Source organism: Emydura macquarii, unplaced genomic scaffold (assembly GCF_026122565.2).
Source record: "Emydura macquarii macquarii isolate MOO-44397 ecotype Brisbane River unplaced genomic scaffold, CSIRO-AGI_Emac_v2 contig_2205, whole genome shotgun sequence".
Taxonomy (NCBI): Eukaryota; Metazoa; Chordata; order Testudines; family Chelidae; genus Emydura; species Emydura macquarii.
The window spans coordinates 12,416,544-12,442,150 of record NW_027132342.1 but is presented as its reverse complement, the minus strand read 5'-3'; the positions used below and the strand labels follow the sequence as shown (position 1 = coordinate 12,442,150).

Below are 25,607 nucleotides of genomic sequence, written 5' to 3'. Positions count from 1 at the left end.
ATCACCTGTCCTGGAATCCTCACTTGATTTTTCATGTATTCCAGGGAGTGGTCCCATACCTTTAAGAGGAAGAGTAAAAGATGCCTGATGTATGATTGCTCTCATGGAGTGATCACAGAATCATAGGACTGGAAGGGACCTTGAGAAGTCATCTAGTCCAGTCCCCTGCACTCATGGCAGGGTTAAGTATTATCTAGACCATCCCTGACAGGTCTTTGTCTAATCTGCTCTTAAAAATCTCCAGGGACAGAGACTCCACAGCCTCTATAGGCAATTTATTGCAGTACTTAACAACGCTGATGGGGTGTTTTTCCTAATGTTCTTGCCCTTGCTGCAATTTAAGCCCACTGCTTCTTGTCCTATCATCAGAGGTTAACAAGAACAATTTACCTCCATTCTTTTTGTAACAACCTTTTATGTACTTGAAAACTATTATGTTCCCCCTCAATCTTCTCTTTTCCAGACAAAATAAAACCAATTTTTTCAATCTTTCCTCATAGGTCATGTTTTCTAGAACTTCAATCATTTTTGTTGCTCTTCTCTTGACTTTCTTCAATTTGTCCACATCTTTTCTGAAAGGTGACACCCAGAACTGGACACAATACTCCAGTTGAGGCCTAATCACAATGAAGTAGAGCAAAAGGATCACTTCCTGTGTCTTGTTTACAACACTATGCATGACAGTAGATGGCCTAGCAATTGAAGACTCAGTGCAATAATGGGCCTCTTGCAGTCCAAAACAGTGCAAGGTCTTGAATTTTCTGGAACCTCTCCAGAGACTGATATATCCTTGCTATCAAGGTATCTATTTTCACTCCCAAGTCAGTTATTTGGGTGGATGGAATCAAGGACCTTTTCTTGATGTTGATAATACAGCCATGCACCTACAGGAGATTCAAAGTCAGTGACATAGCTATGTGTGTCATTGCTGGGGATGGAGTTCTGATTAAGACATCCAAAAATAGGTACAGCTGGATCCCCTATGACGTGGGCATGGCTATGACACCCATCAACATCTTTGTAAAGACCCAGGGGCCAAGGACAAGCCAAATGGGAGCATCCAATATTAATAACGCTTCCTGACATAGGCAAACCTTAGGAATCTGTGATGGCATAGTGGGATCAGGATGTGGAGGTATGCATCCACCAGATCCACTGAAGTCAGAAAATCTGCCTGGAACAGGGATGTCAAGATAGAAGTTAGGGTCTCCATCCAGCACTTCGTTTTCGTCATCCACTTACTGAGTCTTTTGAGATCTAGAATGGCTCAGATTTTCCCTGTACACTTCTGAACGATAAAGAAGATGGAGCAGAACCCTGAGAACCTTTCTTCTGAGTGAACTCTATTACTCCCACATCCAGATGGTGAAAAATCTTGTTCCAGATTAGACTGCACTTTACAGGGTCATTTGAGATGTGGGACTGAATAAAAAAATGAATGGGGTGGAGCCTGTAACTCAAGGGAGTATCACTGGCTCACTATCTCCCTGATCCACTGTGGTGCATGGTTGAAGCAACCCATTTCTTCAGAAAAAGGACAATCCTGCCCCCAAGCTTCAGCTCCAGACAAAGACCTATGCCACCTTTGTCACAAAGGTATAGTTACACCTTAGACATTCAGGCTCTGGCTGGAGGCCAGGTTATGGGACCCTCCCCCTTGTGCAGGTCTCAGATCCCAGGCTCCAACCCAAATGTCTGCATTGCAACTGTATAGTCCCACAACTTGAGCCCCATGAGCCTGAGTCAGCTGACCTAGGCCAGCTGTGGGTGTTTTATTGCAGTGTAGACATATCCAAAGAGGCTTTGGGAGTTCCCTGGGAGCTTTCCTATCAAGCCAGAGTTCCAAAGCTTTCCTCCTGAGAAGCCAATTTCTTTGCTCTTATTTCTGCGAGGATGAAGACAAAACAGAATGCCTTTGTCTGAAGGCTGGTCTGTACTCTCTCTTAAAAGGCATGGTATGGTGTTAGGAGAGCTAGGTTAGATTTTGCAGCACTGTCCACCACTACTTTACTTTGTCTAGCTTATCTTTGAAGAGCAGGGCTCCCGTGAATTTTGTGGAGCACAGCACTTGCTTAGAGTGGCTATCCATCTTCTATGAATGGAGCACCTGGTCACTGAGCTGTAGGTTATGGCTTTGGCTGAGAATGTCATTGTGTCCACTGTGGCATCAGCAGAGAAACTTTCTTTAAAATAGCCCCATAGTTAGGGTATTCTTTATCCTTGAGTGCTCTGAGATCTTACAGCCAAATGAGAGATCTCTTGCAAAGGAAGCAGCTGCTAGGGATTCCCTGAAGGAGGTGGAGGGGACCTCAAAGTCTTTTTTGAAAGTGGCCTCGATTTTAATTTCTGTGCGAGTCCTTAGGATAGAACTCCCCTTCTGAGGGGACAACCATATCATTAAGTCAGGGGATGCTACGGCAGCATCAACCTTTGGTATCTCAGTAATTGGGACTTTTGGTTCCTAGATCCTATAGAGCCTAAGATCATTTCTGTTAATGTGCTTGTCCTTGTCTGGCTTATCCAATTCATCCCTGATTACCTCCATGAAAGAGGAGCACAGGGAATCAAGATCTCAGGGGAAGATTTTGAGGGGACACATTTGCTTGGAGTCTTGCTCTCAGGATTCTTTTAAAGGTTGGATATGAAAAGTGGATACAACCTTGTTGCACGTGGCCTCGAATTTCTCAGGGAGAAAAAAAAAAAAATCTTTCACTGATCCTGATCAGAGTCAGAGACTAACAATGTATCATCCTCTGTGTAGCAGGGGAGAGGAGAAAGGGGACAGAGGACTCATCTCCTAACTCTTTTGTGCTTTTTCTTCCTTTTTTTGTCTTTAATTTTTAAATTTTATTTTATTTTTAGCTGACTTACTGTACAAGCTCTGTTACAGCATTGGTGAAGCCTTTTGCAGCTAGCTTTGGTGAGGGCCAGCAGTCCTCTCGTGAGATCTTTGATTCCTCACCTGCTGGGTCCCATTCCCCCAAGGAAAGGGTAGGGGAAAAACCAGAACCCTCCTGGGCAAATTGGAAAAGGGGTGGTGGGAAGGTTGCTTATCAGCCTGGTTTCTTTTCCCAGGGAGCTCAGAATCCATTTTAGGAGTTGGGGGGTGATTTGGGACCCTGCAAATCTTTCCTTTCTGTTCTCCAGGGACCCCTTGGGACTTACTCCCTGAGTCAGCTGACTGGGGTCTTTCTCATCCTTACAGCCTCTTACTGCTATGGCCATAGACTTCCAGTCCACTTTCCCACGCTGAAATCACAGCCGCTCTAGTGGATAGGGGATTTCACATGCCTGTCCAACTCATAACTCTTGGATCTCACAGAGGTAGGGGCGGAAGGGTGGCTGCAGGCTGGGCACAACTCACCATTGGCTGCACCTGTGAGGGCAATCTCACAGCTAGAGCACCATGTGCATTTCATGCAGAGCTTTTTAGACTACTTTGCCATACCTGGAGGGTGCAGACAAGCCAGCAGGGGGGCAATGTAGCTAAGGCTCCAGATGGTTCCAATGCCTAGTTAAAAAAAAAAAAAAAGACGACCTCACTACTCACCCCTGCATCCTGCCTCAAATTTTGACAGAAAAGTCCACTTTAAGTAGGCTTGAAGGCTGGAGCTGTAAAAACTGCTGTCCACATGCTGGCACACAGGCAGAGAAACTGGAAGCAAGCAGGATGTAAAGGGGGTGTGGCCAGACAATGCTACCTCAAAACTTCTTCTGTGAACTGCAGAAAGTGGAGAGCAGTCCAGACATCAAGAACTGTGGGAGATGCTGGGCTGCAGAATGGCTCCATTTTTCCATCCGTGGGTTCCTTAGCATAGAACTCCCAACCTCTGAGGAAATAAAACATCTGTGGCAAAGAACACTACATCAACTTTCGGCATCTCAGCAAGAGCCCTTTGGTTCTTAAATGTTATAGAGCCTGAGAACTCTCTTGTTAATGTGCTTGCCTCTTGTCAGGCTTGTTCCATTATCCCTATTCATTTCCTCAAAGGAGTGAATAGGGAACTGCAGCACCAGGGGAGGATTCTGAAGGAAAAAATTTACCTTGAGGCTTACTCATAAAAATCTGTTCAGGTTTTAGAGCCAGACAGCTCACCTTCTCCGGTGGAGGAAGAGGACTCAGGGAACTGAAATAATGCGTGGTCCTGCCATAAGAGCAGGGGATTGGACTACATGACTTTGCAAGATCCCTTCCAGTCCTACAGTACTATGATTCATATCCCTAGGATCTTTCTCTTCCCCTTTTTAAAATTTTTTTAAAACCGTTTAGGCATGCCTTGGGGGCGTAGAAGCTCTGCTATGGCTTTCATGAGGCCTTTTTGCAGCCTGCCTTCCTTCAAGAGATCTGTTGCAGAATCTTCCCTCAATGGGTCCCATTCCCCTGGAAGAGGGAAGGTGGGAAACTCATCGGAGCCCTCCTGGTCGGCTTGGGAGGTGGACTAGAACCCCCGTTTCTTCCCCCGGGGTGCTCAGGGCACACTTTAGGACTGGGGGGGTGGTGACTTGTGGCCCCAAAGGCCTCTTCTCTTTGTTCTGAAAGGGTCTCCTGGGACTTACCCCAAGTAGTGTTCCAGATCCTCCTTGCTTTTGGAGCATCTCCTTGCTCTGAGTTCCTGGTCCAATTTTCCCCCACTGGGAGTCACGGCTTGATGGGTAGGCAGGGGGGTCCCACCTGTCTGTCTGACTGGTAGTCCCAGAACCTAACAGAGTTAGGGACAGAAGGCTGTATGCAGGCTGGGCACAACTCAGCATCTGCCGAGCCTGGGAAGGCTGCCTTATATAGAGAGCACTGCCTGGATTTAACCTGGTGCTTTCTTAGCTAATCTGCCGGGCCTGTAAGAGGCAGAAGAGCTAATAGGGAGAGGGTGCAGTGGAGGCAGAGGGAGGGTTAAATGACTTAGGGAGGAGGAATGCTGAGGAGGAAAAACATGCTTCCCACTGCCCCCTCCCAAAAAATGGTCAGAAAAGGTAAAACAGAAGGAGTAAAGGTGGGAACAACAGAAACTACCACTGTCTGCTGCTGCTGTGGAGGCAGAGAAACTGGCAGCAAGCAGGAGCAAAGTGGGCATTACCAGGTCATGCGGCACCAAAATGTTGATCTGTCTCCATGAGCTGCAGAGATAGAAGAGCAGCCCAGATGTCCAGAATTGTAGGAGATGGTGGTGCTGGGCTGCAGAATGCTTGGATGATAGTATTTATTCTCAGCAGGGACTGGAACATAACTTCCAATGAGACTTGTTTCAACAACATAAAAAAGTATTTTCAAAAACATTTCACACTTTTATTCTGTGCTCTTCAAGTTTTTAGAACACTAAAATGAGCAAAAGGGGCATAAGGTATTTTGGTGGTTGTATACATTACCAGGAAACCTGCATATTCTGCTTGAACTAATTTAGGAAAAATACCTCACCCTCTAGATCTCTGTTTTTAGTGCTCAGTAGTTTGTATGAAGAACACTCAAGCAATCTGCACTTCAAACAATAGGGGATTCCACAGGCAAAGACCATACTATGCAAAACAAGTTGTATTTATTTAATAGTACTTTTAATTACATTTTCTTTCTCTGCCCAAAAAAAGGATACTTACGTTAACGTCACTATATAGAAGAGGGTCTAAAACTATATCACACAATAAAGACATTGCACCATCTTGTGCTGTATAGCACTTGGTCCTGGACAATAACTTCAAGTCCACACATAATGCCAGTGAGAAAATGCCTATGACTAAATATCATCTGAAAAGATGCTACTAAGAACAGAACTCATCAACTCAAATGAGAATTTAGAGTAAGGAAAAGGCTGCACACCAGACTGCTGAGTAACACTTGCAGTTGTAGCACAGAACAAACATAACAAGGCATTTAGGTTTACATAAAGCATCCAAGTGAATGAGGTTGGAGTCCTATAGAAAAAATAGTATGCAAGGTTTCCTGTGCAATGTGCACAAGGGGGCTGACTGCACAGGAAACCTTAATTCTAGCATTTCCTAACTTTTGAGTCCTGGATTTTGCAGCCTTATGTTCTTCTCACATGGTTTTTTCATGATTAGATTTAATATTTATTTAAATAGATGAGTAACTTGTATAAAGACAATTTTTAGTTCTGCTACTATGAAAAGTTGTGGAAATAATTAAAAAGGAAGCCATGCAGTCAACCATTCTAAATCTGAAAATCATCTCTTCCCCTCTCCCCCAAACAGTTTTTCTGGGTAATATTCACCAGAGCAGCAACAAATAGTATGCACGCACACACAAAAAAAGAATGAAAACTAATACATCTGTATATACATTTTTATTAAACAAAGTCATCTTCGTTTACCTGAAGAAGGCAATGAGAAATACAAGGACTGGACATATACATGACAATTTTATAACTTCTCAACAGAAAAAAAATGGTGTGTGACTTTTATACAGCTGCATTTAATACAGGTTACAACTCTACTGTATTTTAATTAACCACAGTCCAAAGCTCTTGCATTATGAAAATATGCAGAAGTTGGATCATACAGAGGTTAAAATCTTGTCCAGTCTAAAAATATTAATAATCTAAAACCTCCATGCCTCTCCATTTCGGTCCACAGTTTCTATTTTACAGAACAACCATTACTTACTGTCTTAACTATTACCATACATGAATATTATCAAAAATATATTGATGAGTCTATCACTAATCATGAATGTGTGTATTTACATTCAAGTTAACAAATTCCTCACCAAATACTTTATATACAAATCCCAATTTGCTCTTTGGAAAGTCATTAAAAAGTTAAAAACCATAAAAATGCCAATTAACAATAAAGCATTCCAAAAACTGAACTTTTTTACAATTCAGAACTTTTGAAACCAATTTATGAAAAATGTGTTACTGTAATACAAGTATTCTGACAATACTTCAGCTCCAATCCAGGGCAACAACATTTTGTCTTCAACATAGTCTGTGTGACATCATTTCTTCCAACAATGCTGTAAGAAAAATGAAATTAAATAATCAATTGAGGAATAATACATTTCACGAAATTAGTATTGTATTTTCTAATTTGACAGAATCAGTTTGTTGCATGTGATTGCATTTACTGTACCTTGCAGATCCCTGTACAATATCATATAAAGGGTATGTTTTGATGATCATCTTTACAGTAAACTGGCCAATAAACATACTTACATGACATGTACTAGACTACTATGATGTGTATATTACATTTAACTACAATTTTACAATGACGTTTCAGTAGAAGGCAGGAACAGCATGTAAATACAATGAAAACTGACATTTTAGACAAGTGGGGTCGCCCAAAAGTGTAATCATGCCCACAAGAAAAATTCACCACAAGACTGCAGGATGTGTAATTTCCTCAGGAGTTGTGGAAGGAATCCAAAGATGTGTAGGGGTGGAAAGAGAGGTTAAGTATAGATTGGTGAAAGCAACAAATTTGGAGAGCTTCAATAATAAATGGAAAAAATATTCTGATGTATGGTCCATTAATTTCAAGAGGGAAAAAGGTTTACTTTCTTTCTTTAAACACATGCTCTTCCAAACTAGACTACAATGTTCTCAGAAAAATTAAAAAACAAATTCTTCAAAATTTCTTGTCACCGAGTGGTTGAGAGTCCAATAAGCAGCTACAGAAAAACATGATGTAGAAAAAGAGGCATGCAGAACTCCTTCCATCAGTGTTCCATAGTATATACAGTGTCTTGTCCACGGGGACAGCACCTCATTCATTGGGACATGACGACTAGCTAGATTACTGCTTTCAATAGGTTCTCATTCAGGTTCATGCAAATTCATTTATCTCCTCCAAATATCTATACAACTAGAGGCAAATTCCTAAAAGAGTATTTCTTTTTCTTTGCAATACAGTTGTGATTTGCAGCATTAGAGACCAAGCAATAGGTAGAGTCAAGTGGAGCTCAGCAGCCATTTTACTGCTTTCAGATTACAAAATAATAGAGATTATACTTTTAAACCAGTAATGCCTAGTCTGGGAGTTTAGATACACTCATCAAACCCTAGAGTACAAGGGTCCAAAGTTGTTCCTCAGAGTGTACATAGTTTTACGAAGAATGAACTTAGATGGACTCAGTGGAGTACATCCAAATTGCTTGACATATGCAAGACAGCAGGGGGTGGAAGTGTAGCGCTCAGCAAATGGAGCAGGGTGTCTAGGTTCCACTTCCAATGCTTCAAGAAGCCAGTAGGGTGATGAAGATAAAGAAAGAGGAGACTGACAATTTGACACAGAGCCACAGAAATCACAGCACAGTGTCTCAACAAGTACTGCAATGTCTTTGTAAAGATGTGTCAACATGCAGTAACACTGGATTCAAGTCGCATTAGATCTTACCATAGAAAATTAACTGTAGTGCTGTCAAAGAATTAAACTTGCAGTTATGGCCCATTTTATTTAGTTAAATTCTCCCCATCACAGGAAGAACCGAAGGAACATAAAGTGTAAAAAACATATTGCAATGACAGCATGGAAAAAAACCATGAAAGAATAGCATGTAATTTTTAGAGAAATTAACAGTGGTATAGATGACACAGAGGGCATGACCTTGAAACCATGCAGAGCCTGAGAATCTAGGAGGAGTTGAGCGTCAAATGCACATCTTACAACATCCATAAGGAGTGCTTTTCTTTCTGAAGCCCTGTCCCACTGCCAAAGCTCAATGCAATGCTGAATCCCCCACAAAGGGAAATTACTTACCTTGTTCTATCTGGAGTTCAAGATATGTGGTTCTTATGTATTCCACTATGGGTATGCATGAACTCCATTTGCCTGAGACCAGAGAATTTTTGCAAGTAGTGTCCATTGGTCCATGCCTGCACCCTTCCTCTTCCTTTGCTCTATTGTGAGACAACTGCCTCTGAAGTTTCTTCTCTACTGCGAATCTTGCCAAGCTCTGAAGCAGAGGGGAAGAAGGGTGGGTAGTGGAATACAGATAGGGAACGCGCATCTTGAAGAACTCCAGTTACAACAAGGTAAGTAACTTCTCTTTCTTGAGTGCTGGTCCCCATGGGTAACTGACAAGCAGTACTCAGAGAGGAGGCAAGTACAAGGACACAGGTGGTATAGCTGCTTGCAGAACCACTGCCCCAAAGGATGCAGCAGTGGCAGAATCTTGGACCAAGGAGTAATGCCTCATGAATGTGTAGATGGAACACCATGTAGTTACCATGCAAATGCCAATCAAACACCTCTTGAAGTGATGCTACTGAAGCTGCTTGTTCCCTTGCACAGTAAAGTCTTTACCCCATGTGAGGGAGGAAGCTGTGCCATCTAGTAACAGAGCAAGATACACCTAGAGATCCTCTGAGAAGATATAGCTTGACTTCAAACTCACTCTGGTATGGAAATGAACAGTCTAGGTGACTTTTCTAATTTGTTTCGTTCTCTGCAGGTAAAATGACCAATGACCATGCTTCTCATTCATTGAGTGAATTAAGTTGCCTCTCCTCCCTAAAGACATAGGGCTTTGGAAAGGCACAGGTAAATGAATTGACTGGTTTTATGTGAAATGATTAAACTACTTTAGAAATGCATTTTGGATGAAGTTGTTGGATGTAGAGATTTTGTCCTTATGGGATGTTGTGTATGATGCAGTGGCCATTAAGACCCCAAGTTCACCTACCTTTCTAACCAAGGTGATGACAACGAGGAAGGCAACATTTATCTACAGATGAGACATAGAACACATAGTTGTCAGTTCCAAGGGTGGCATAGTGAGACCGGAAAGTACTAAATTAAGGTCCCAGTGAGGGTTTGGTTTCCTTACTGGCAGAAAGGTTCTGATCAGACCCTTCTGGAACTTGGCTGTTGGTGGGTGAATAAAGATTTAATTCTATTCCCCCCACCCTCCGATGGCAGGTGACACGTGCTGATTGTGCCAGGTGAACCTGTCGCGAACTAAGGGAAAGATCTTGAGAGTAAGAGGATAGTCAGTCTAACATAGTGAGAAAAAATTATTACTTATCTATATAGTAATTGTTGTTCTTCAAGATGTGTTGAAAATATATACGTTCCTCTGTTGGTGTTTGTGTGCTCAGTGCAGCAGTACCACTAATTGGTGCATGCTTCCCTGATCTCCTCGTGCCTTCAGGTAAAGATATCCCTGCTGCTTTCCGCTCCATTCTTTTGCACCATTGTATGTAATGTCCAAAGCAGTGGGGAAGGTGGAAAGGTCATGGAATGTATGTGTGCACAGCACATCTCCAACAACAGTTACTATACAGGTAAGTAAATGGAAGTTACTTACTGTAACTGGAGGTTCTTCGAGTTGTGAGATCCCTACCTGAATTCCATATGTGGGTGTGCATGCACACCATGAGCAGGAACTCTTTCAAGTAGTATCTGTTGACTCAGGTGTGCATCGGCCACATGGTGCATCCAAGTTCTTATGAAACTGTGCAAGTCAATGCCCCTCCAGTTCCTTCTTATCCACAGCCACAGAGCCCAGGGCAGAGAGAATGGGGGGTGGACTTGGAATCCAGAGAGGGACCACATGTCTCGAAAAACCTCCAGTTACAATAAGTAACCTCCCCTTCTTCGAATGCTGGTCTCTATGTGGATTCCATACCTGTGTTCTTGTGAAGTGCAGTGATGCCAAGTAGTGGAGACACTCAGGAAAAGAAGTAACACTCTGTGATGCAGTGGGAGATCCATTTAGAGAGGTGTTGGGAGGAGACAGCGCGGCCTTGGCAGTGTTCTGCTATTGTGAGAAAGAGTCTGGGCGAAGCTCGGAAAGCATGGATGTGTTGGAAATAAAAAGCCAGCACATGAGAGACGTCAAGTGAATGTAATGTACACTCCCTGGGGGAGGTGCGTGGTTTTGGGTAAAAGACTGGGAAGTGAATGACTTAAGGTGGAACAGAGAGGCCAGCTTGGGGAGAAACTTGGGATGGAGTTGTAGGGAGATTTTGTCCTTGTGCAACACAGTAAAGGGTGGGTCAGCCATCATAGCTGCAGTTCACTGACTTGTTGAATAAAGGTGATGGCCACTAAAAAGATCACCTTCATGGAGAGGTGGGTGAAGGAGCAAGTGGCTGGGTGCTTGAAGGATGGCCTAGTGAGGCTTTAAGGGGGAGTAGGTTTCTGGACTGAAGGGAAGATATTGAGGAGACCTTGGAGGAATCGAGCAGTAGTTGGATGGCTGAAGGCAGAGAAGCCATCTATAGGTGGGAGGACAGCACTGAGTGTTGCCAGGTGGACTCAACTGGTGGAGTGAGCAAGGCCTGAAAGTTGAAGGTGGAGCAGATCGTCGAGATAATTGGTATGGACATGGTTCACAGTGTGGGCGTCCTGCAACCATCACCCCCTACACACCATCTCCATTTGGATTGGTAGCTTGTTATGATAGTTGGGCATCTGCTATGTATAAGGACGAGATACAGGTGTGGAGCACGCATTGTCTACTCATGAGCCCAATCCAAATACCAGGCTGTGAGGTGAAGAGGGTCCAGGTTGCGGTAGTGGGGCTGACCGTGTTGTTGCGTGATGAGATTTGAGAGAGGGGGGAGACAGATTTGAGGACAAGCTGAAAGGTGAAGGTCAGTGAACCAATACTGGTGTGGCCAAAAGGGGGCTATGAGGATGAGGACTCCTTGATTCCACCTCACTTTGTAGTGCACTTGTGAGAGAAGCAGTATGGATGGGAAGGTGTATCATAGTTCTGGTATCCAGGGGAAGAGAAGCACATCCCCTTGAAACCCCTGCCTGAGACCACCTCTGGAGCAGAAGAGGGGAAGCTTGTGACTGGTAGCTGTCGCAAAAAGGTCCCAGCATCGTTTGCCCTATTGGCGGAAGATGGATTGAACAGTGGGGTCATGAAGCTCCCACTCATGGTTGCAACGAAAGGAGCAGCTGAGAGTGTCCGCAAGGTTGTCGTCAGTATCTGATAGATGAACTGCATTAAGTGTGATGTCGTGTCGTAGACACCAGTTCCATAGGTGGATTGCCTCCAGACAGAGGGTCGGAGATCTAGCCTTGCCTTGTTTTTTAATATATACAACAGCTGTCATGTTGTCCAAGAGGAGTTGCACATGTGTGGAGCAGATGAGAGCCAGAAGTGCTTGTGCTGGACAGCTCATAGTTCTAGAATGTTAGTGTGCATCCTTGCTTCTTTGGGGGACCAGAGCCCTTGGGCCGTATAGCCCTTTGTGTGAGTGCCCCAACCCATGAGTGATGCGTCCATGGTGAGGGTGGTATGGTGCATAGAATGGTTGAAATGCATGCCTGCCATTGCTTTGGACCAGTTGCACCACCCTGAGAGGGAGGACCAGTTTGTTGAGGTGGTCCATCTGTGGATCGTACACAGGGAGAAGCCACAGGTGAAGGCATCACATGTGGAGGTGGGCATGTGGAGTGACGGAGGTGCGTGCTGCCATCTGCCCCAGAAGTGAAAGGAACTGTAGGAGGCATGTGCAGGGATGACATTGCTGTTTCACAATGAGGGATGTGAGGGCAGTGAAGTGGTCTGTCAGGAGGAAGGCCTGTCCTGCAAGGGAGCCCAAGCACACTCCTATAAAGATGAGCACTCAGGTAGCCATGAGGGTAGACTTGTGCTCTTTGATGCAGACACCCCAGGTGGTGAAGAGATCTCATCGTGTACGGATGGTAATGAGGACGTGTTCACAGGATGATGCTACTAGGAGCTAGTCATCCAGGTATGGAAACAGGGAGTGGCCTAAGTGTCTCATATAGGCCGCAACTACTGCGAAGACCTTTGTGAAAATGCAGGGGGCGATAGTGATCCCGAAAGGACATGGAATTGGTAATGGGAATGTGTTCCACCATGAAGGAATTTGCCATGGGCAGAATGGATGCCCACATGGAAGTACTCATCCTTCATACTGAGAGCTGCGAACCAGGCTCCAGGGGATAGGGAGGAGATGATTTGGGGGAGTGTAACGATTTGGACACAGAACTTGCAGATAAACCGGTTTAATGCCTATGGATATAGAATGGGGTGAAGACCAACTCCTTTTTTTGGTATAAGGACACATGGGGAGTAGAGGCCATGGCCACAGTACTGGCATGGAACATGTTTTATGGTGTCCTTTCGGAGAAGGGTATACACCTCCTTTTAGAGAAGGCCATGTTGATATGGGGCTCTATGGCCCCCATGGGGAGGGTGACGAGGAAGGAAAGCGAAAACTCTATGAGGTACCCTCGGTGGATGATGTCGAATACTCAATGATCGGTGATAACCTTGCTCCAACTGTGTGCAAAAAGAGCAAGATGGCCCCCAAAGATAACCAGGGAGACTGGAGGAGAAGTGGAGAGGGGTTCACAGGTCTCAAGGGAAGAGTCAAAAGGGCTATTTGGAGGGGTGCAGTGGGAAAGTGGAGAGGCAGAGGTGGTGGGATATCTAGGTCATTGAAAGTGGTGGTGGTGGCGAGGCTGTTCCTGCTGGCATAGAGGGCAGGGTTGATAAGCAGGTCGGGTGGGATATCGAGGTTGGAAGAAAGCCCGGTTTTGGCAGCAAGTTGGAGCCAGAGTATAAACACGCAAGGACCGAAGCATGGCATGAGAGCCTTTGCGCAAGAGAAGACTCTCATCGGTGTTCCTGCTGAAAAGTTTCTGGTTATCCTTAAGGGTAATTTGGACCTCCTTAGGGAAACCAAAAGTCTGGAGCCAGGAGTCCCTGCAAAGAACCACCCCTGATGCCAGGAAGCATGATGCCCCATCTGCTGCTGCCTGAAGTGAGACCTTGGCCACTAGTTTTCCCTTGTCAAAGAGGGACTTGAATTCCACTTGTTTATCCTCCAGAAGTGAGGCTTGAAATTCTGCCAATTTAGAGTACAAGCGGCAGTCATACTTGCCAGTATGGCCTGTAGCTGGCAATATGGAATTGCAGGCCCTCTGATGAATAAACTTTGCACCCGATCAGGTCCAGCTTTTAGGCCGCTCCATCTGGACAAGTGGTCTTAAAATGATGCTGTCAGGTGCGCTCCGTTGCCACTTGTATCACAAGAGAGTTGGGTGGCGGGTGTGTGAAAAGGAAGTCAATGTCTTTGGCTGGGACAAAGTAGCGCCTTTCTACTCATTTGGGTGTCAGGATACAGGATGCCAAGGCATGCCAGACAGCCTGGGCGGTTGCAGGAGTTCACTGTGGATAGGGAGTGCAATGCGTGAGGGACCTGCTGGTTGTAGGATGTCCAGGAATTCATCCTGGGGGTACTTCACATCCTCAGCTGAAAGATTGAGGGTTGCCATGCAACACAGGAGGTCCATGTACTGGCCATGCTCATCTGGGTGGAGGGAGGGATTGAGGCACTCATCTGGGGATGAGGCGGCTCCAGTCAGGATTGGTGGTTCTGACAGCCTGTGGTGCTGATGGCATGATGGTGTTCCATGTTTCCTCATAGACCAAGGGAGGATCACTGTACACAGGAAAGGGCCAACAATGAGGAGGTGGTGATGCTACGTGGCCATGACAGGGGTCCCAATGGTGCCAATAGGACCAGGCATACAGGTCTACATGCACCAGTGACCCATGGGGGTATTGGAACCAAGGCTCAGTGGGTGGTGCACATGCTGGTGTGTAAATCAGGCAATCAGGTTCTGGACTATATGAATGTGCTGGTGAAAAGGCAGCGCCCCGTTCTGAGGACCATTCGGAGTCTGATGGCTGGTCTGGGAAGGGTGGTGCCAGCCATGAGGGTAGAGCCTGTGATGAAATTCCAGGCTGCAGCGTTGGCAGCTGACAGAGGAGCAATGATTCAGCCACTGGGTGATGGAGGTTGCATGATCCCAGACAATCCGTGCTATGGCAAGGAGCCCACAAAGGGCAGAAGCAGCTCCGCTGTGGGTGTGAGATGAGATTGTCAGCCAGGCATGCATGGTACTGGGCACGAGAGACCAGACAGACCTGGTTGAGTGGCTGGAGCTGGAAGCTCTGGCAGTGGTCCGTGACCGAGGCAGAAGATGACGCCAGTTGGTCATGGCAATGCTTAGTCTTGTGTTCCGCCTTAGATTTCTTTAGTGACGGTATGGCCAGATTATCGCCCAGCCTCACATAGTTCGGGGAGTCAACCCTGCATGTAGAGGCGGGATCTGCCCTTATGACCCATGTCTGTGCTTCTTATGAGCATGATGGGCTTTTGTCAGTGCCACTCTGGCGGGAGAAGTGCTTAGTGATTCTGGGTGCTCCAGTGGGTCTGCCGGTGCCACACTAGAGTGTGCATGTGGACGCATTGCCTCCTCCATGAGGTGCTTACGAAGAGTTCTCGAGCCTCACAGGTTTGTGGCTGGAAGGAGAGGCAAATGGAGCAACGGGCAATGACGTGGACTTCACCAAGGCAGTAGACAACATTGGTGCTCATTGCTCATGGAGAAGGAGGGCGGGAATGAAGCACAGTTCTTAAAACTGGCTTAATGGGGCATAGTCCCCCACAGCAGGTAGTAAGCCCCCGATGGGGTAGACAGGAAGCTAACTATACTATGACTACTAACTATCAACTTACTAATAAAAGAACTATATAAAACAACAAAACAGTCTTTAAGCTACACAGTGTGACTGTCCATGTGAGCTCCTCAGCCAAGCATAGAGCCAACCGTAATCATAGTCTTGTTGGGTGTGGGGGATAGGAAAGAAACCATGTTACACACACTTGTTCAGGATCTTTCCACCAAATTACTGAGGGCCTTAACCTTGGTCAGAATGATCACTCTGAGGTTCATGCTATTTTTGCTTGGTGAATATACCAGTCACAGTCAAGCCTGCAGGCAACAGGTTCTGGTGAACAGCGTGACATAAATACATGATACCACATCTCTCAGTAGAGAAAGGCAAATCCAAGATCATATTCGAGGATTGTGTGTAACCTGATCTATGAGGTTGCTCATGGCATGAAACCTGATCATAGGAAGCTAAATCCTTGCCTTGACTGAATTTAAGGTTGCTCCTATAAATTCTAGTCTGCTCAGAGTAGACATTTCCAAGTTTACAAAGACTCCTACAGATGCCAGAAAATGAAGCAGCAATGAGACTGATGCTAGGGTTTCTAGGCATGTCCTGCCAACACAAAGTCAGTTGTTGAAATACAGGAAGATGGTGAAGCCGCTCCATCTGAACTGTGCTGCTACTATTAAAAACACTTTGGTGAAGACCCTAGGAGCGGTTGCTAGACCAAATGGAAGCACCCTGTGCTGATAGTGGCTTGTATCCACCATAACCCTGAGGAATCTTCTGTGGGAAGTGTGAATGTCCATGTGAAAGTACAATCATTCATATCAAGAATTGTGAACCATGTGTCCTTTTACAGGGATGTTATTATTGATGACAATATAACCATACAGAATTTTAGTTTGCAAATGAAAACATTGAGTTGTTGCAGATTAAGAACAGTTCTCCATCCGCCTTTCTTTTTGGGAATTAGGCAATATTTTGAAAAGAACTCTTTTCCCTGATGTTGAAAATGTACTTGCTCAATTGCTCCCTGTTGAAGAAGAGAGAGAGAGAAAGATTCTACCTCCTAAAGGAGAATCCCCTTCAAAGAGTGGTCCCCAGAAAGAGACAGGAAATGAAGTTTTAGAAGGGGTAGGGAAAGAATGGAATGGATGATATCTAGCACCTGTCTGTTATTATTGCTGTCCAGTTGTGGGAACAGAGTAGTAGGCAGCCACCAAAGGAGATTTGGGGATTGGGTGGAGCTGACATCAACAGTGGTTTGCAACTCCTGAGTGCTTTGTCAAAAGTATATTTTGGCCAGGCGGTGAGGTTTGGTTTTATGTGGTTGAAGTGGAAGATGAAGGGTATCATGGCCTTTGCATCCTCTTTTACTAAGTGGTTCATAAAAACACTGATGGTAAAACAGTTGAGGCATAGGCCTTGATTTGTATGGTTGCTTATGATATTTCCTCATTGGTGCTGACAGACAAACACTCTCTCTCTCTCTCCCTCTCTCTCCCCTCCCCTCCCCTCTGGGAGCAGAGGACTGCCCTGGAGTCCTTTAATAAGTACAAAGACTCATCCCGTCCTTTCATTGAGAAGATTGATCTCATCAAAAGGCAAATTCTTTGTGGTGTTCTGGACTTTCCTGGGAAACCCTGAAGAGCTCAGCTATAAATTGGTGCATCACAGTGGCTGTTGCCATTGATCTTGATGCAGTGTCAACTGCATCAACTGCAGATTATAATGATGTTCTGGCTACCAACTTGCCTTCATCATTAAGGGGCTGAAAGTGAGCCTTGTTCTGCTGGGGTAATTTGTCCTTAAAATCTAGGAACTTTGAATAATTCAGAAAATCATAATTAGCCAACAGCACTTGATAGTTAGATATTCTACACCTGGAGGCTAGTAGATGTAAACACCTTCCTCCCCAGCAAGTCAGACTTTTGGCCTCCTTATTGGTGAGGGTGGCTCTTGAAGCTGCTGTCTAGATCTTGCTGTGGCACCCTGAACAGGTAGAGAGTTCGATATTTGGGTGGGTAAATAAAAACTGCACATTAGCTGGAACAAAGTAATGTTTCTCAGCCCTGTTGAGTGTAGGGGTGCATGTTGCCAGCTCTTGCCAAATCCATTATGGCTTCATTTCCAGGGAGTGCTAGCCAGCTCAATCCCATGAATTGCAGGATGTCTGAGAGTTTATGTTGTGTGTCCCGGACCTCCTCTAAGGAGATGTGGAGCTCTTTTGCCACCCTTTGTAGCAGTTCCTGGAATTGCCTACAGTCATCCGAAGGGGATAGTGAACTGGAGCAATTGCCTTATTGGAAGATGAGGAAGATAGACTATGAGCTGACAAGATTTTCTTTTCTGTAGGTTCAGGAGAAAACTGTGGTTGCTCTTGGAGAGGAGGGTGGTATGACTCCCTATTAGATCACAGAGATGCTGAGTATTATGCATATTGGTCCCATGAACTCCACTAGGGTCAATAAGAAGGGTTGAAGGTGGGTTGGGGAGCTCCGCAACACATGGAGTACCACCAGTCCTGAGGAGGGCTGTCCTGGTTTAGGTAGGGGAGGCTGATTCAAGGAAGTTCTTGATCTCCTGTCTGGACTGATCTCCCTCGGTGGAGGCAATGACAATTCCTCTGGTATATCTGATTCCCATGACAATGGGAAGGTACAATTCAGCTCAATCAGGGATGCCATCCGTTTCATCAAAGGAAATCATGGCTAGTAGGCAGGATGGGGAACAGACTTCTCCCATAGACTGCATCTCCTGGGGCTAAGAGAAGGAGGAGGGGGGGAGGAGGGATCAAAATCTCCTTGGTGAAGATCAGTTCAGACAACACAGGAGATTGTGAATTCGGGAGTATAAAGATGTCTTCTGGAGTGCAGTATATTTCAGGGCTGCATGGGGTTCTGTTGCACCGTACAGATGGAGCTGATGTAGGAAGGCTCTGAGCTGGCAAATGCATACAGCACTGTGGCGGTACAGCAGCTGAGGTTCTTGATGGGTTCTCTTTGTTGGTACTGGTAATTCACGGTCTCTCAACCTGGCCAGTATCATCGGCAGAGGCAGTGCCAGTGCAGAGTTCCATAGTGGCATAGCTTTGCTCCTATGCACCTTTTTATCATAGCTCTGGGACTTAGGATGTCCTGAGTCTTTGGGAGCTGCGCACGAAGACTTGCCTGACTTGGACAGGGAGATAGCGGTCCTCTTAGGAGTCGACTTAGGAGTAGAGGGGGAAATCTGCTTTTATGCTTATGAGAGCATGCTCTGCTCCTGAGAGAAACCCCTGACCAAGAGTCCATAGGCGTATTCCCCTGTGCTCCTGTATCAGGCCTCACACTAGGAGGCAGGCTCCTTGATGATTCTGGCTAACATACGTGGGGGTTCCCCTGACGTGGGTCTGATTGGGGCTTCATAGCCTTTTCCATGAGGTGCTTTTTAAGTTAGAATTCTCATGCCTGTAGGGTCTGCTAGGAAAGGAGTGACATACTGCAGCAGAAGAGAGAGGCACTTCCCCAAGGAAGTACAGGCAGCGCTGGTGGTTGCTGCTGACTGGGAAGGTGCAAGGACAGGAGATGCAGCTTTTAAAGTCAGATAATCTAGGCATAATCTAATTTCCATACTGGCATGCGCATGAGTCCCCAGGGAAGGGATTTTAACTATCCACTAGTTATACTAACAGAACTATTAAAAACATTAAGTGCACTAAAGATAAAACTGATAAACTTCGAAATAGTTACAGGTTTGAAGGATGAGGCTGAAGAGAAAGCAGCAGCTCTGGACACTGGCAGCTCAGATTCAGGCCATGTGGCAGTAAGAAGAAACCGAAGAGGCAGTCAGTCCTCCCCACCCCTTATACACTCGATGCAGAAGCACAAGGAGAGTAGGGGTACAGGCGCTGACCTATGGACACTGCTTGCAAAAATTCTCCAGTCTAAGGTGCAGGTGCACCCACAACAGAATATACACAGAGACCAGCACTCAATGAAGAGCTTCCTTTTTGGCCATCCTACTCCCTCCACAACTGTGTGCACAAGAAAGCAGAGCATAGCTGTTGTTCTTTCTCAGCAACATTTTGTCAGTAGTCATGTATATTTGCTCCCCTTTACACCATGCGATGACATGCCTGCTGTACATTAATGGACGCAAACACTATATAGTGATTTAGCTCATTAATAAGATGTTTTAGAGTTCTCATTTCTTACCAATCTAATTAGTGCTCTGTCGCTGGACTTTTGATCCAAAGCTCCGAGTTTCCTTTTCCGGATTTGGGCGTTTCCCAGTGCTGATGCCAGTGCTTCCTGTTCTTCCTGTAAATTGAAATCAACACCTAACTTGAGAAACTATTTTGTTTTTTATGTATCCAATGACATCTTTTAAAACATAAGTCACCTTGTTGTAGTAAATGTGATTGCTGGTTGTCTCCATGGGCATAATGTAAAATACTGCTCCCTTGAGAATAACCTGTTAAAATACAGTACACGTTTACTTAGATCATTTCTGTATTTTCCTTTTATTTGTTACAGTTTTACGCCTGTATCCGTTAAGCTTGTGTATGAACAAGGAGAGCCAAACCCTGAACTCCAAAATACAGGGAAGTCTAGCCAGAAATCATTCTTGTTGGCAGAAAAATATTTGTACTAAAAAGTTCTCTCTTAAGACAAAAATCTGTTTCCTCCCCCACACACACTATAGTTTTGGCACCACCTAATCGCCTCGTCCTTTATACTACTCTATTAAGCCAGCACGAGTCAGCAACACAAATAAACTGGGAGAATATGAAAGCACATTTAAAAAAATTACTTCATTATCCTCCGCCTCCTCATCTATTATTTGTATGATCAAAACACCTAGAAGCTTCAGTCATGAACCAAAATTTTCTGTTTCATGTAAATTGCCTGACAGTCCTTGACACTGGAATCCTCTATCTACAGAACATGTACTTCAGAAGCAAGAGCAAGTTTTCCTATTCTTCCCAAACATTTGCTTTAGCCATGTTCTGGAGGGCTGTAAGGAGTAAAAATGAAGTCCTGTCTGCATGTCTGTTCAGTCAACCCTTGACATCTGCTGAGATTGCAATGGGAGGCCAACTCATGCCAGTTCTGGTAATGATTTTGTGATGTGGACACCTGTTTGACAGGAACTGTACTGAGACATCTAGCTCTCTAAAAAAATATTCCTCCTGCCTGTTGTGTAAAAATACCCACACAAACAGTGGAAGTTGATTGACTATATTGGAAAGGAAACGGACTATACACAAATTGCTGTCAAATGCACCAAGTAAACATGAAAATTTTACTTCATCCAAGCTCTTTCAATTGTCATTGTCTTAGGTGTTATTTGTAACAGGAGACAAAAAGAGACCTCTGATTTTTGTGCTAGTATCCTTCCAAAGACTATTGTAAAATATCCCAATCCCCGAAACAAATATAGCTACTATTGTCCACAACTTGATTCTGGCAACAGAGCTGTTTGTATCTGAGGCCACAAGTTAAGGTCACGCTAAATGATGATCATTACACATTTATGTTTCAACAAAGAAAAGTGAACCAAGATCAATTTTAGAATTCTACTGTCATCAGGAAAAAAAAAAAAAGATGTTTAGGCTTTTAACAATCTCAAGAATGGTGAGAATCTCTCCAAACACATTTTATTCACTGAATAATACCATGCTGCTGAATTCCACTTGATCTCCCATGTGAGTCTCCTAGGGCACATGTCTGAATGCCCACTGTATGACCATCACTGCTTCCCATTTGAGCTCCTGAAAAAAAGGACATTTTATTTTTTTTAATGTTTTTAATATAGAATACAGCACAGATTGAACATTTAATAAATAATTAAATGTAATGTTTTAAAGTCTATAATTGTTTGAAATATGTACTTACCGTTTTGTACAAAATGGGAATTAATGAATATGCATTCTAAAGTTAGAAAGGGTTCTGTAAGGTCAAATTTTTGAAGATTTTTTTAAACATTATGTCTAAAATTATGGGGAAAAAGTTTATATGTCCAAGGTTTTGCTCATATAAATTCAGATCTCTGTGTAGGCAGGCTCAGCCCAGCAGGATCCAAGTGGGAGAGGTTTAGTATGTGTGTGTGTGGGGAATCCAGGTGTGGGGTAGTCCGGGTACGGGCAGCTGGGTGGGTCCGAGTGCAGGGGGGATCTGGATGCACAGGGGTTTGTGGGGGGAGGGGAGGAGGGAAGGGTTCAAGCGTAGGGGCAATGGGACTCTGCAGGCAGATGAAGGTGATTGGGGCTCAGCCGGGGGAGTGGAGTGTAGCTAGTTGGGGCAAAGTGAGGTGGGGGTCCAGGTGTGGGAGGCTCATGGGGTGGGGCTGATCTGGTTGGGGGTTCGAGTGTGGGGGTGGGGCTCTGGATGCAGGGAGTGGGGCTCAGCAGGGGGCAGGAGTCTGGATGCCGGGGGGAGGGACTTGACAAGGGTCTGAACGCAGGAGGGGGTGGGGTTCGGTGGGGAGTCTAGATATAGGGAGGTCCAGATGCATGGGGGTTGGATAGATAGGGGAGTAGCTTCCTGTACAGTGATCCCTCTCTCCATGTGAGGAGCGATGGGGGCAAGAAGCAGAGGGAATGGGGGTACAGAGGTGAGAGAGATTGGGGGGGAGGAGTGCGCTCCTCCTCCATCCCCAACCCAGCCTGGACTAGCAGCTGAGCCCAGTGCAAGGCAGGAGCCACCAATGGGGGTGGGGCTACAGAAGACCAAGTGTGGGGGGTGGGGCTCAGCGGGGGGCTCAGCTCAGCAGGGGGCAGGGTCTCGGTGGATCCAGATGCACAGGGGTTGTGCAAATGTGGGGTGGGTCTGACCCAGCACCAGCTGGGATGTCCCCAATCCGTCCCCCCCCCAGTGATTCACCTCTCCGCTTGCTGCTCCAGACACCCAAAACAACATACCCGCACTGGTGGGGTGGGGTGCGTGACTGCTCTTGAGGCTTCCCTTTGCTTTCCTGTCAGAAAGTAATTTTTCTGCAGGGAAGCGAAGAAATCTGCATGGGACATGAACTCTGCACACGCACAGTGGTGCAGAATTCCCCCAGGAGTATTGTGTACATAAGAATTTGATAATGCAAAATTGTACTCTCAATTTTGGATGTTGGACTGAAGTCCCTTTGAAAGTTTAGCTTTTGATGTTCAAGTTTCAGAACATTTTTTTAAAACCTTGTATCCCCTAAATTCTGTATATAAAATACTAACAATGAATGTTTGTAGGCTAAAAATATTTTTCATTAAAACCCAATTAAAAAGTTATACATTGGGTATTGTAGGTATGTTTGGGGTATTTTACCATCATTTGTATTGTGATGGTGACTAGAGTATCCAGTCCCCAAAGTACTAGAAATGGTACAAATATAGCAAAGATGGGCCTTGCTTCAAAGAGTTTACAGTCTGATTTAATCTATTATGTTACCACTGTCACAAGGTAGCAGATTCCTAAGGGGAAAATAAATGTACAAATATTTTGGACAATTGTTTCTAATGTATTAATATTTTTACAAGGATTAGAACATTTCTTTCTAAAGTTTTACTGACTTATGCTGACTGTACCTATTCTTCAGATGAGCTATCAGCATTTATATAATCATGCAAAAATTAGCAATGATGGAGGAGTGGATTTGAAAACATTATTAAGAGCAGTTTTCACAAAACTGTTTTCTTGAGGGTAGCTGTTTCTACACAATATCATGCTAGAGGGCTCCTTTAAGGAGTTTGTGCAACTTCTCAGTTCCAATATTTTTGTCAAACAGGAGATTTTACTTACCACCTGCACTGCTACAACCAGAGATGTTTTCTCCTGGTGAATATCCCATTAGGGCACCATTTCCATTTCCATTTGGGTTAGAAGGCACAGTTGCAAGAAGACCTAAATCAAGGAAACAAAATTCATTGCCAACAATATTGAAACAAGCAAATACATTCTGATACAATATACATCTTCCCTTGACTCCCAACAATATTTTCTTTAGTGGTTTAACTTTATCAGTGAGAATTTTTTTTTCCTCTACTGTATATTGGGATATGGTGCATTTTAGTGCAAAAGACATAAGAAGTGACCTCATATCTATGCACACGCGCCACATCCCTGGAATACCTACAGTATTTGGACAGGCAGGTGTCAACAAATGCACATGCTGCACAACAGTGGGAGAAGTGGACTTTTTTAAATAGATGGAAAGAATGTAACAAAAGGGTTACAATTAATTTCTCAAGATAAACCACTGTGTTTGTGAATAGCAGATTGTATAGTTAAGGTTGCAAGGCTTTTTCCACTGTAACTTTTTCAAGCAGTAGTTCTATCTGGTAGTAAAACTAATCTGTACAAGACTAATCTGATGCTCTGGAGAAGACATGTTTTTAAAAGAAACCTCAGGACTAATTTCCTAGGCAGGTGAAGACCAGATGCGCTGCAAAGGGCTGGGAAGAGTTGAGTGACAGGGAAAAGAAAAGCATTTGAGGGATACATTGCTTTTATAATCTGCTTTTGCTGATTAACTAGGCTACCACTGACACTAGGCTCACACCTGGCCCCCATCGCTACAGAACAGGTTGTTACATCTATGGCTTGAAGGGGAGATAAATCTTCAGATAAATACGTGAAGTAGACTACAGTCATACCCAATCCTCTGTATCGTGAAAGCTGCTGGTAGATTTGTTTCATCCTCTCAATATTCAGACGGCTTGCTTCTGCATGATTTACCATTGGTTTAGGATAATTAACTCCTATTACACATTTTGCAGCCTTCTGGATGCTTTCTGGGGCATTCCAAGGATCGTATATGTATTTTGCAGGGAAACCTCTAAGTATAGGCAAATAACGTCTTTAAAGGGAAAAAAAAATACAGTTTAAAACACATAGCTATTTAAAGCTCAGGCAACTTCAATGATGATTTTACAATATTTATGGGGTGGATTGTATATCAGATTACCTGATATAGTCCCCATTAGGATCAGTTCTTCTGCCAAAACCCACAGGACAGTAGCAGTGAAAAAACTGCTGAAAAAATGAACTACAGGAGAGCCACATCCAGCTTCCAGCATTTACACTCCAATCTGCATCAAGCAGCAATTCTTCAAACACCTTGAGAAATAACAGTACCAAATTAGTCTAACTGTGTTAAATCTTTTCCACAAACACTTCTACACATTGCTCAGCTATCAAGATGTCAGTACAGGAAACCGTGCTCTTAAATGTTGAAATCCTATCTTTTCTGACATTTATTCAGACTTGGTAACATCCAAAGAGTGCTCAACAAATACTTACACAAATACTTCTTTAAAGTCCACTCAAGTGGACTGGTGGAAAAGAGGTATGTCTGGTTTCTGCACTGTGGATCCCAGTCTTCTGGGCTTTCAGCGGATTCTACAGCACAGACGTTGGACATACTTTTGCACAAATGCATCCTTAAAAATCCCTGAAAGAATAGCTGGAACAACTGGGGCCATTTTTATTTGAAAAGAAGTTTCAGGATGGCTGAAACACAAATACTTACCACAGTAAATGTGGTCTCTTAAGAGTGTTGCCTCTGCATATCATATACTTGTGACTCTTCACTTGTGAGCTTTGGAAACCTTCTGGAATTAGTGCTGGAGACACACAAGTGCAGGAAATGTTTTGAACCAAGGTTACAATTAGTCTGTGGGGCTCCAGCATTCTGAAATTCAGAGGCATCACTCTTGAATAACCCCCAGTTACTATGAAGTAGGATTTGCATATTTCCATTTCTAGACTCCAACAAATTGTACAATCTCCAAACAAGGTGGGCTGAGGAGTTTTAATTAAAAAAAAAAAAAAAAAAAACCCACAAGAATTGCAGAAATGCATCCCAAAGTAAACATCCCATTTAGATGCCAAGTCAAGAGAACAGTGCTGTCTAGGTGTGTGCGCAGAAATCAAGGTAGCAGCTCTGCAGATTTCTATGAGGCAACATTAGCCGTAGCAGAGGGAGCATGCTGGATGTTTTTTAATCAGCAAACTACAATTAGTTAAAAAGTGATTTGCACATTTTTTTAAATCCTTACATCCAGTAAATTTAAAGAAAAACTATACATATTACTAAGAGATTCTGATTATACATATAATTACAGAGAAGAATACATCAGTAAAATAATTAAAGCAAGTATTAAATCTAATAAAGGCTATTAAACAAGAAAATTCATCTTGGCAATACGATAATGCAAACTAAGGGGGATCAA

General features: G+C 44.2%; 1 protein-coding gene across 3 annotated transcripts in view; it reads right to left on the bottom strand.

Annotated features, from left to right (window-relative positions):
• Nucleotides 1-6,277: 6,277 nt before the first annotated feature.
• Nucleotides 6,278-25,607, bottom strand: part of CRY1 (cryptochrome circadian regulator 1) — a 79,551-nt gene continuing 60,221 nt past the window's right edge. For 2 of the 3 annotated variants that reach the window (XM_067559378.1, XM_067559380.1), the window contains exons 8-14: nucleotides 24,341-24,492; nucleotides 24,030-24,232; nucleotides 23,176-23,277; nucleotides 21,066-21,161; nucleotides 19,790-19,861; nucleotides 19,603-19,707; nucleotides 6,278-6,961 (exon numbers count right to left, since the gene is read on the bottom strand). In XM_067559378.1, coding sequence (XP_067415479.1) covers nucleotides 19,607-19,707; nucleotides 19,790-19,861; nucleotides 21,066-21,161; nucleotides 23,176-23,277; nucleotides 24,030-24,232; nucleotides 24,341-24,492 — 726 coding nt within the window. In that variant the 3' untranslated portion in view covers nucleotides 6,278-6,961; nucleotides 19,603-19,606. Of the gene's footprint in view, nucleotides 6,962-9,631; nucleotides 9,674-19,602; nucleotides 19,708-19,789; nucleotides 19,862-21,065; nucleotides 21,162-23,175; nucleotides 23,278-24,029; nucleotides 24,233-24,340; nucleotides 24,493-25,607 lie in introns of all 3 variants that reach the window. The other variant, XM_067559379.1, reaches the window with a different exon arrangement.